This window comes from Entelurus aequoreus, linkage group LG11 (genome assembly GCF_033978785.1).
Source record: "Entelurus aequoreus isolate RoL-2023_Sb linkage group LG11, RoL_Eaeq_v1.1, whole genome shotgun sequence".
NCBI classification, from domain to species: domain Eukaryota; kingdom Metazoa; phylum Chordata; class Actinopteri; order Syngnathiformes; family Syngnathidae; genus Entelurus; species Entelurus aequoreus.
In genome coordinates this window covers 49,406,639-49,419,401 of record NC_084741.1, presented here as the reverse complement: position 1 = coordinate 49,419,401, position 12,763 = coordinate 49,406,639, and the positions used below count along the sequence as shown (strand labels likewise).

Sequence of the window (12,763 nt, the reverse complement as noted above, 5' to 3'; positions counted from 1 at the left end):
TTAGAGCAGTTGGACAGTGGACAATATTGTGTTGTTTCCAACATATGCTGACAGTAAAAAAATAACTGAAGTGAACTTGAATTGTTTGCACTTTAAAACGTTTTTGTTTTTTTTAATTGGATTTAATTAGGTTATTTTTCAGGGTCTTCTAATTTATTTTTAATTTATTCTATTCAATTTTATAATTATGTTGGTATTAGTGGTTATTTTGCACTTTAAATATAACATTTTGTTTGTATTGGATTTGTTGAGGTAATACTCAATGTTGAAGGTTAAAATTTATGTAACCAATTGGTTAATAATAAATGGGTCAGTTTTTCCTATACCTACTCTTGCTGACTATTGATTTCTGTTTTAACACTACAACATCAGTAACAGTAAAATCACTTTATCAAGCCTTTTCTAACATTCCACACAACAAAATAAGGAATAAATATATGTATGATTCGTGCCTATATTGTATCGTATTGATATAGGTATCGGCCAATACTCAAGGCTACAATATCGTTATCTTATCGGAAGTGAAAAAGTTGTATCGGGACATCCCTACTTACAGCATTGGTGTGCAGTGATATGATAGTGGCTGTGATTTGTGAGATTATGTTGTGTTTCTTCATTGTAACCCATAGTCCTTCATGCCAAACTCAGTCAAAGACCTTCTTAAAGTCGATTAAGTTATGGTGTAACTCCTTCTGATGGCTGATGTCTTCTTCACACAGGATTCTTAAAGGCCTAATTCAATGAAATGTTCTTATTTAAACGGGGATAGCAGGTCCATTCTATGTGTCATACTTGATCATTTCGCGATATTGCCATATTTTTGCTGAAAGGATTTAGTAAAGAACATCGACGATAAAGTTCACAACTTTTGGTCGCTGATAAAAAAGCCTTGCCTGTATCGGAAGTAGCGTGACGTCACAGGTTGTGGAGCGCCTCACATCTGCACATTGTTTACAATCATTCCCACTAGCAGCGAGAGCGATTCGGACCGAGAAAGCGAGGATTACCCCATTAATTTGAGCGAGGATGAAAGATTTGTGGATGAGGAAAGTGAGAGTGAAGGATTAGAGTGCAGTGCAGGACGCCAGGATGTATCTTTTTTCGCTCTGACCGTAACTTAAGTACAAGGGCTCATTGGATTCCACACATTCTCCTTTTTCTATTGTGGATCACGGATTTGTATTTTAAACCACCTCGGATACTATATCCTCTTGAAAATGAGAGTCGAGAACGCGAAATGGACATTCACAGTGACTTTTATCTCCACGACAATACATCGGAAAAAAATACTTTAGCTACGGAGCTAACGTGATAGCATTGTGCTTAACTGCAGATAAAAACAGAATAAATAAGCCCCTGACTGGAAGGATAGACAGAAGATCAACAATACTAATATTACTTCTTCTATCAGGAGACACCGAACCAAACCTTGGACCTGTAACCACACGGTTAATGCTGTCCCGCATGGCGAAGCCTAGCAATGCTGTTGCTAACGACGCCATTGAAGCTATCTTAGCTACGGGACCTCGACAGAGCTATGCTAAAAACATTAGCTCTCCACCTACGCCAGCCCTCATCTGCTCATCACCACCCATGCTCACCTGCGTTCCAGCGATCGACGGCGCGACGGACGACTTCACCACAATCATCGGTGCGGTCGGCGGCTAGCGTCGGATAGCGCGTCTGCTATCCAACTCAAAGTCCTCCTGGTTGTGTTGCTGTAGCCAGCCGCTAATACACCGATCCCACCTACAGCTTTCTTCTTTGCTGTCTTCATTGTTCATTAAACAAATTGCAAAAGATTCACCAACACAGATGTCCAGAATACTGTGGAATTTTGCGATGAAAACAGACGACTTAAGCTGGCCACCGTGTTGTTCCAAAATGTCTGCTAGAATCCGTGACGTCACGCGCAAACGTCATCATACTGAGACGTTTTCAGCCGGATATTTCCCGGGAAATTTAAAAGTGCACTTTATAAGTTAACCCGGCCGTATTGGCATGTGTTGCAATGTTAAGATTTCATCATTGATATATAAACTATCAGACTGCGTGGTCGGTAGTAGTGGGTTTCAGTAGGCCTTTAAATTATGTTTTACTTAAATTCATATCATTTATTTGCTCAACACTTGGTAACAGTTGTATCTAAAGTACAGTCACGATGTATTTAGAAAATAAATTTGTATGTGAGCACAACAGTTGGAGTCTCCTCACTCAGATTAGTACTGACGTATGCATTGACCGAATCACTAACCGTATAACAACCTGTGCCACCTTTCAGTCAGTGGTGTGCCGTCAGGGCCAGCAAGGCCTTTTCTGCTGGCCTAACATAACCAGAAATCATGATCATAATTAAAGATACAATTATTTCTTAAATGACTTTCCCTAAATATCTAGAATTATTCATTTTCTCTTCATGCCATACTATGCTCGTTCCAGCGCTGTTGTTTTTAGTTTGAGTATGTATCCAATCAGAATTCAGCTGGCTTATGTTGCCATGCTGTACGAAATCTGCCAGACGCCCTCAGAATCAACAATGCTGGCATCTGTGCACTGTAAGTGAACAGGCACATACAGTGATAGACAGTTGCGATAGCCAATCAGATCACGAGTTGTTGTCAGTCAGGCCTTATAGATGGCCTAACGTTGAACGTGACATTTACGTGTCCTTTGATTGGATACTCATCGGGACCGTTAGCGGATGAATTTGAGAACACATAGAGTTGATAGACAGTTGCGAAAGCCAATCAGATTGCAAGTTGTTGACAGTCGCTGTTCTGTTACAACTAAAAGTTGTAAACTCCTGCTGTTAAAGTGTGTCATGCTTGTCATTTATTAACATTGTTACATGTGTATTTGTCGCCATCATGTGGTCAGGGCAGTTAATATATCTTTGAGAAGTGTGTACTTTGAATCAAACTTTATTGACCGGAAGTTGCATAAGCCAAGCAGAGGAATTTATGGTATATGTTTTAATTGCTGATGCGTTTTATTAGATTTTTTAAATGCGGCAGAAAACCCGTTTCGTATACTGTTGATGTGATTCAATAAACTCTAGGGTGTAAATGTGTTCCTGTATGCTGGACTCTAGAAAGAGGTTCCGCAGCCTCCGAAGCAGAACCTCCAGGTTCTGTAACAGCTTCTTCCCTCAGGCCGTAAGACTCTTGAACGCATCATAATTATCCCCTCAATTCCCCCCCCCAAATGGATTAACTCGCTGGAATATAAAGACAATATAACATACATCTGTAAACCTGAATGCATATGCAAAAGTGCAATATATCTGTACAGTAATCTATTTATTTATATCTGCACCTTATTGCTTTTTTATCCTGCACTACCATGAGCCGATGCAACGAAATTCCGTTCTTATCTGTACTGTAAAGTTCAAATTTGAATGACAATAAAAAGGAGTCTAAGTCTAAGTCTAAGTATAGTATTTCTCCAGCATTGATCATGTGGTGACATCAATTATGGTATTTTGAGTAATTATTGAAGTCGGAGATCACTGAAGGCCTATGTGGGAAACGCACGGCCCGCCACTGCTTTCAGGTAACCATCCGCGGTTAAGGTAAAGGAGTATGTGCGCTCGAAATACTGTAAATGACGTCATTAAACTGCTTATAACCCTTTTTGTGATTAACTACATGGATAAACTTGATATTTTTGACAGCCTGCTTGACTTCCAAACCTTTGGATGGAAACGTAAACCATCCAAATTATTTTGTATTACATTTTATTAAATTAGCAACATAACTTAAAACGTTTTGGGCTGATTTGGATGAAACATTCATGAAAATGTCAGAAATGGCGTAAAAATAACAGGTGAATAGATTTTGGGGGTGATCCGTATTACTTTTACTAAGTTACCATACATTTACGATTGGAGGCTGAACTTTACTTTGTGTGTGTGCTAGCAGCCCCGGCTACACCCACAGAGACTACGTTAAAATCAGATTTAGCTGATTTCCAGCTGACTGTTTACACTGCTAGTAAAATGTTATTTTTATCAGACTCCAGTGTAAACGCGCATGTGGCCCCAATGTGGCCTCGACGTCACTCGCATGCGCAGTTCGATAAAGTGAAGGAAGGAAGTTGACCTGTAGGAAATCGCGACTACTACAAAATAAAATATAAGTCGATACACCTTGAAAATTATGTTTTTTCACATGAATAAATATAATGTATGAATGGATGTATGTAGTGTAATATATTTGGGTTCTTTTTAATGGCTGTTAAGTAAAGGAGACACGGACAACTACGTGAGCTTTATTTTATAACTCACATGTAAGCAAATGCACCACAGCGTCAATTCCGGTCATTCAACAATCGCTATTTCTTCGGAATCAAAATACATAGTCTAATATTACATATAGTGTATTATTTGCGCACTTTTGACAAGTGAAACACCGGAAATTTGGTCGTCTTAAATAGACTTTGCTGACCAAAACCGGATGTTGTGATGAAGTATCCACTTCCACTGGTGACTGCATCTTTCCCGATGCACACGAATGACGTAGCTCGCCCAAAGCTGACGAAAAAGTCACATACGGGTCGTTTTGAGGCCGCATTGAGTTTAGACTGAAGTCACAATTGAAAAGATCCTTTTCAGGACTACCTCCTGATGAGGCCTGAATCTGATGCCAAAAGGAACAATTTGAAGCACTTTGGAGCGTTTAGACTGGCAAAAAAATCAGATCTGTGTCACTTGAGGGCAAAAAAATCAGATTTGGTGTGCAGTGTAAACGGCAGTGGCGTGCGGTGAGGTTAATGTCTGGTGAGGCACGACTGCATCCTCACAGTCAGATTTACAAACATATGAACCTGCAGTGCAGGTGTACCTAATGTTGTGTCCCTGCGGTCGTTCGCGGCTCCTGCAGCGCGAGCATTGTTGTTTTTGCACTTTTTGGCTTCTTGTTAAGTGACTTTTCTTGGGTGGATTCGGTCTTGCACGTGGAGGGTTTGGGTGTGGGCTTTGGTTGGTGTGGCCGCGGCGCTCCCGTCGGGGGTGAATTCTGCGGCGGAGGTGCTTGGCACCAGGAGGCGGGGTTATGAGACGAGCCTCACACAGTGTGTCTTCGCAGCAGCTTTATGAATACTCAGCACTTTACACACATACAGTTGTTGACAAAATACACTGGACATTATATACCTCAGCTAACTAAACTATGGAAATGTATAATATGATACATATAGCAATACGGTCTCACTGCACAGCAGGCCAGCAGTTAGCCGAGTCATTGCGCACAATCCATGTTGAGGCACAAATCAGTGACGTGCCTCAACTGGCTGCTGATCACCGCACCGTCTCTTCTCAGTATTTGAACGGCAAATGTGAAAATAAAAATAAAAATAATCTAAAACTGGTGAAGTTAAATGGAAAATAAATGTAGTATAATCACTGGATACATATAACAATTTAATTATTATTTTTTTCTTTTTACTTTTTTTTTTCTTTCCATGATGGCAGGTGAGGCCCCGCCTCCCCTGCCTCTCGTGACTGCACGCCACTGGTAAACGGGGCCAGAGAAACTGGATGACAGACAAGAGGGTTCACTGTGTTTATTTCATTATGTTATAAAAACAAACACGCCTTGGTGCTAAAACTGATGCAGAGAGTGAACCCTCTTGCAGCTTTTTTAGAGGGGGCAGACGAAGAAAAGAACCATGCGTGGACATGGCAATTTCAATTATCCTTTGATTAATTACCCCTTCTGTACCCAATGGAATTGGTTTGCCTGTTAGTTAGTTAGTGGGGCGGTATAGATGGGTTGGTAGAGTGGCCGTGCCAGCAACTTGAGGGGTCCAGGTTCGATCCCCGCTTCCGCCATCCTAGTCACTGCCGTTGTGTCCTTGGGCAACACACTTTACCCACCTGCTCCCAGTGCCACCCACACTGGTTTAAAAATGTAACTTAGATATTGGGTTTCACAATGTAAAGCGCTTTGAGTCACTAGAGAAAAGCGCTACATAAATATAATTCACTTCACTTAGCAAAATAGCTCAAATAAATTATTAACATATTTTTATTAAACTTTCAAGAAATGTCATAAATGGGATGAGGGAAACATATTTCGACATTTGGGGTGATCAAGAATCACTGTTTGATTTCAGGATTTTAACTTTTTTTTAATATGCTTTATTGAGCATCAACAGTGCAGTACAACACAGTGCATAAATAATTCTGCTTTCCACATTTTTGTATTACTGGAAACTCCCTCAACCGACTAACCCAATCCTCCCCTTCATAAAGAAAGAAAGAAAGAAGAAAACCGTTAATAAGAATGTATTTTTTTTAAATAAAATAAAAATGTGTGTTTTTTCTGATTACAATTAATTGTAAGTATAACTAAATTGACATTCAGTACAGTAGAGACCAACATCAAGACAGACCTAGACCATGAATGACAAATAGTTGAAATCCATGTCAGAGTTGAAGTGAAGTTTTGAAAGTTACGTTTTAAAGATGTTAAAATTGTTTAGTACACTTAACTTCAGCACAATAATTAAAAAGTGGATTGTTCATTGTGTTGCTCAAGGTAATATTATTTATATGGTGCTGGGATACCCATGATTTTAACTTTTCAAAGCTCCTCTTGGACAACCAATGTATGACCTTGGTATTTGTCAAATCCTGGTTATGACCCGGCCTCTTATTGTCCTTTGCATGTGTTGCATGGTAACCATGAAGCAATGTAGTACAAGTCACATATCAGTGGCACCGATGTAGCCATGAAGTTTAATGGGGTTGAAAACGCTGGCTGACTGACTGGCAGGCGGGTTCAGAGGCAGAGCAGTTGGCGTGGAGCTGTTGCCAGCTCAAGACAGATGTTGCAGGGAAAGAGAGAGCACAAGTGATAGAGAGCGAGAGAAAAAGAGAGAGAGCGAGAGAAAGAGAGAGAGAGGATATGGTGAGGATAAAGAGACAAGACAGGGGAGGGAGAGGTGAGTCATTTACAAGCTGCAGAGAGAGAGGTAATGCTGTTGCACAAAGTTTACTGTAACTTTTAGCAAAGTCAAGCACTTCAATCACACATGGGTCCTCCAAAGCACTTAAGTTCTTATCCCGCAGGCAGGCAGCGGAATAGCACAGGCATGCATTATAATCAACATCTAGAGGCCGGGTGCCCAGCGTGATTTCCTTCTAGGTCATCACATCGTATTTACCGAAGAGCAGGAAAAATTATTGATTCTTCAATGCATCTCGATTGGGACGATTCTGAATCGATGGACAAACGTCCAAATATCGATTATTTATCTATGTTAAATAAAGTGATACAGACGGTTCTATAATGCAGAACTAGTGCTTACATGCGAGAAGTAGGAGAAGAGAACAAGCTATGCTAACCACGGGGCTAAGCAAGCAAGGATGTCAAGTAGTAAAACAGATGAAGTCCCCTCACTCATCTTTGCACTGACGTATGTATTGACCTGATCACTGACTGGGTGACAACCCACACTCCTTTTTCGGTTACCATCCGCGTTTAGCGTAAAAGAGCATGTGCACTAGGACTGCGTGATTTTGCGATTTTTCTCTCGAAAATTGTGATTGCGATTCCATTTGCGAGTTTTATATTTTATCCAAAAAAAGTAGTCGGGAGTAGGGAGGCTGTCTGTACGTGCTTCCTGTGTGTGTGAAGCTGGCACCTCGTTCTCCGCCCACAGAGACAAAGCTTGTGAATGACTAAATAGAGGGCTCATTGCGTTAAGTGAATTCTACTGTTAAATAAACACGCTCGGGTGCTGAGAATCATGCACTGAGTGAGACATCTCTCTCCCTGTTTGAAGCGAGAGACGAACAAACCTGAGACCTAACAATTCTGATTGGTGAACATGTCACTCAAATGCCGGTGACAGTGGAGAAAAAAACACCTCAGCCTATTGCGGCTATTTATCGCATTAAATTAAAACTCGGTGTCGAATCGATGTGGATTAATCGTGCAGCCCTAATGTGCGCTCATAAGTGGGCAAACTCTACATCAGTGGTCCCCAACCACCTACATGCGCCAATTAAGGTTATTTAATTAGTTAATTAGTTGAATGGGTTATGTTATTTTTCATATTTTTGTATTGTACATTGTCTTCAACTGTTCACTGGAGAAAGAAAATAAAGAAACTGAGTCATTGGGATGAATAAAAATGCATTCAAAACACACTAGAGGGGGGGGGGGGGGGGGGGGTTACCCACATATGCGGTCCTCTCCAAGGTTTCTCATAGTCATTCACCGACGTCCCACTGGGGTGAGTTTTTCCTTGCCCGTATGTGGGCTCTGTACCGAGGATGTCGTTGTGGCTTGTACAGCCCTTTGAGACACTTGTGATTTAGGGCTATATAAATAAACATTGACATTGACATTGTTTTGCTTTTCTTAAGCTATAGAAATGAAGTGAAGAGGGAAAATTTAGTTATTCACAGATTTTAGACTTAGATTTAGAGTTAGACTTCCTTTTTATTGTCATTCAAATTTGAACTTTACAGCACAGATAAGAACAAAATTTTGTTACATAAACTCATGGTAGTGCAGGATAAAAAAAAACAATAAGGTGCATATATAAATAAATAAATAAATATATATAAATAATATATAAATATATATATAAAATAAATAAATATATATAAATAAATAAATACATTACTGTACAGATAAATATATTGCACTTTTTCACATGCGTCCACGCTTATGGATGTATGTTATATTGTCTTTTTTATTCCATCGAGTTAATCTATTTTGGGGGGAGTTGAGGGGGTAATTTAATTATGATGCGTTCAAGAGTCTTACGGCTTGAGGGAAGAAGCTGTTACAGAACCTGGAGGTTCTGCTTCGGAGGCTGCGGAAACTCTTTCTAGAGTCCAGCAGTGAAATCAGTCCATGGTGGGGGTGGGAGGAGTCTTTGCAGATTTTCTGAGCCCTGGTCAGGCAGCGGCTTTTTGCGATCTCCTGGATAGGAGATGAGTCCTGATTATCTTTTCTGCCGTCCTCACCACTCTCTGGAGAGACTTCCAATCTGAGGCACTGCAGGCTCCAGTCCAGACAGAGATGCTGTTGGTCAGCAGGCTCTCTATAGTGCCTCTGTAGAATGTGGTGAGAATGGGGGGAGGGAGCTGTGCTCTTTTCATCCGACGCAAAAAGTGCATGCACTGCTGAGCTCTTTTTACAAGAGCTCCGGTGTGTAGTATTTTGTGGTGAATGACAAGTTGTTTCTTCAAGCAAGATGAAATTTGGTGTTTAAATTAAATTAAGCTGCTTATATTAGGGGTTTAGTGAAGATGGGTCATTTTGACCCGGAAGACACAGGGTGTATACAGGAAATGAGGACAACACAAGGGTTGAAAAAAACGAAAAATACAAATATATATATATATTTTTTTTTTTTATTAAATCAACATAAAAAACAAAATATACACTTACAATTAGTGCACCAAACCAAAAAACTTCCCTCCCCCATTTACACTCATTCACACTCATTCGCACAAAAGGGTTGTTTCTTTCTGTTATTAATATTTCTGGTTCCTACGTTGTATATCAATATAGATCAATATAGTCTGCAGGGATACAGTCCGAAAGCACACATGATTGTATTTTTTTATGACAAAAAATAAAAAATAAAAAACAAAAAATAAATACCATACACCCTATATATATATATATATATATATATATATATATATATATATATATATATATATATATATATATATATATATATATATATATATATATATATATATATATATATATATATATATATATATATATGTATAAACACATTCCTCACGCACTAATTGACTGAAAGAGTGAGCACTTGCCACTGATGATGTCACATTATCGATGGGAAAATGTATTTTTCGACAATATGATTTGCCTGAGCGGCTGGGAGACACTGAGAGTAACAAGCGGTAGACAATTGATTAGAAAGGACAGATTTTTAAAAACATTTTTTATTTAAGTATTTTTTAATTTTTTTAATTTTGAACTTGTGACTTCCCGCGGGCCGGATTTTGGACACTGGCGGGCCAGAACCGTTTGGGGACCCTTGATATAGATAGATATAATATCAAATATGCATTAATAATCTATTTATAATTGAAATGTAGCCCCTGAATCCTAATTGTACTCAAAATTGTGAAGTCCCTAAAGATTGCCACTCCTAGTATTTAAAGTGAAAAAATAAATTCTTTCAGAAGATGAATCATAATAAGAAAATGTTTGCTCAGGCTCAGGTTGTTGTGTTCAAGAAAGTTGCGTAGACCCAAGTTATTTTCACCGGGGTCTTGAAATGGCAGCCTTTTGTCATTTCACAGCATACATATGCAGTTGTATGATGTAAAATTTAACCGAAAATGTGCTTGAGCTGTGATATTTTTCATTTAGTGGATGCTGTGGATTACATTTCTTTGAAGCTTTGAGTAACAATCATGGAGAGCTATATATCGGTAAAGATTTGGAACCTGCGGTCACTCCATCTACATACTGTACAATTGAAACAATTTCCACCGCCATTGGAAAGACTAACTAAAAGATGTTAGTCAGTGTCATTTTTCCATTCACCCAAAATAAATTGTTGGGGGTCAGAGGTCACTGATGTTAGGCCTGCTAGCTCGCAATCTCTATTCTACTTCACTCTAAATTTGTGTAATGAGCGTATCCAAGGATGCCTTTATGGCCCTTGCTTCGTGCATTGGGACACCACAGCCATAAAGTCTAATGAAATGAGGAGACGATGTGTGACTATTAATACAGTACCAGTATCCATACGAGGTCTGTAAAAGAACAGGTTTGAGCTTGTGTTATTTTTCTATGTTCTCCTATGTTGATGTGTTTCTTCCACATCTCAATGGTATCTGTTTGCAGTGGAACGAGCCCAATGAAACTTTATGCATTTATCTATATTGCAAGCACAAACCCACACACACACACACAGACACACACACTGGTCTCCCGTGAAGGATTTTTTAAATGAATAGCTGCCAAACGGACAAAAAATAATTGAAATATACCAGCCCAGTTAAGCAAATGAGAAGGAAGTTCCGTCATTTTCAAGGCCAGCTTAAATGCAACTCGTAAACAACCATGAAATCTATCGGCGTGACACTGATGTGCTGTCTTTTTCAATGTTGTGTTTATTCTTCTTTTGAGCAGAGTTTGCCATTTAAGTAGAAATACACTGCGGTTTTATGATGACATATGGAGTCATAAATGTGGGAATAACTCAAAGGACACTGCTTTAATGCTCATTGCTTTTAGTAGAGAGTTAAATGTGGGAGAAAAGGTGTTTTGCTTTGCACAGGGGCATTGTTACATTTAAAGTTATCATCCCTGCGGGAGGATTAAAGGAGCGTTTCATTATTCTTTTCTCTTCTCTCCATAGGCATAATATTGGGAGTAACCAGTCATTTCTGAATCACATTCTTAGGCACTTTTCTCCATTTTCTCTCATTACAGCAACAGGAGCAGGACCCCACCAACCTGTACATCTCCAACCTGCCAGTGTCAATGGATGAGCAGGAGCTGGAGAACATGCTGAAGCCTTTTGGTCATGTTATTTCCACTCGGATACTGAGGGACGCCAACGGACTAAGCAGAGGGGTTGGCTTTGCCAGGTGTGAAAAAAACGCCGTTGAAAATGACATACACAATTTAAAAACAGATTACTAATTACAAAAATAATGTGTAATATTAGATGTGTTGAGATTTTGCAATCATTTTGTGGTTTATCAGTCCATCCAGGGTTTTGCAAGCTTTTTTGTGATTGTTGTAAAATGCCTGAATTTGTGGTAGCTTTTCAGAAAGTTGCAGCAAAAGTTGCAATGCTTTGAGGTGTATTTTTTCCAATAACATTTGAAGTTAAAGTCCCAACGATAGTCACACACACAATAGGTGTGGTGAAATTATCCTCTGCATTTGACCCATCCCCATGTTCACCCCCTGGGAGGTGAGGGGAGCAGTGAGCAGCAGCGGTGGCCGTGCTCTGGAATCATTCTGGTGATTAAACCCCCAATTCAAACCCTTGATGCTGAGTGCTAAGCAGGGAGGCAATGGGTACTATTTTTATAGTCTTTGGTATGACTCGGCCGGGGTTTTGAACTCACGACTTCCCAGTCTCAGGGCGGACACTCTAACCACAAGGCTACTGAAGAGGTTAAAAAATGTAATCAACTTTTACTTTTATAACTTTTTTATCAATGTTCCAAGTGGTCTATGCAACCTTAAAGGTGTCATACTGTATTACAATGTGTTTCTACATTTAAAACACTTCCTTGTGGTCTACATAACATGTAATGGTGGTGCTTTGGTAACATTTTGGACGACCGGTGCAATGGACGTCGAGTGGATCTAGTTAATAGTGAGAGTCCAGTCCATAGTGGGAGATCATCTTGGGGGAGACAAGTCAGCAGCGCAGAGACGTCCCCAACTGATGCACAGATGAGTGGTCCACCCCGGGACTGACTTTAAACAGCTAGTGCTTCATCTGTGGTCACCTAATAACCTCTCCACGCAGGGGAGGGGGGCAGAGCAGAAAAGAGACGGCAGATCAACTGGTCTAAAAGGGTGGTCTATTTAAAGGCTAGTGTATACAAATTCGTTTTAAGATGGGACTTAAATGCTACTACTGAGGTAGCATCTCTAACTGTTACCAGGAGGGCATTCCATAGTACAGGAGCCCGAATAGAAAACGCTCTATAGCCCGCAGACTTTTTTTGGGCTCCGGGAATCACTAATAAGCCGGAGTTCTTTGAACGCAGATTCCTTGCCGTGACATA

At 39.8% G+C, this 12,763-nt stretch overlaps 1 protein-coding gene across 2 annotated transcripts in view; it reads left to right on the top strand.

The window, feature by feature from the left end:
- The window catches only part of LOC133660198 (RNA-binding motif, single-stranded-interacting protein 3-like), a 467,861-nt gene that overhangs the window by 305,998 nt on the left and 149,100 nt on the right, over positions 1-12,763 (top strand). For both annotated transcript variants that reach the window (XM_062063470.1, XM_062063468.1), the window contains exon 5: positions 11,445-11,602. In XM_062063470.1, coding sequence (XP_061919454.1) covers positions 11,445-11,602 — 158 coding nt within the window. The remainder of the gene's footprint in view (positions 1-11,444; positions 11,603-12,763) is intronic.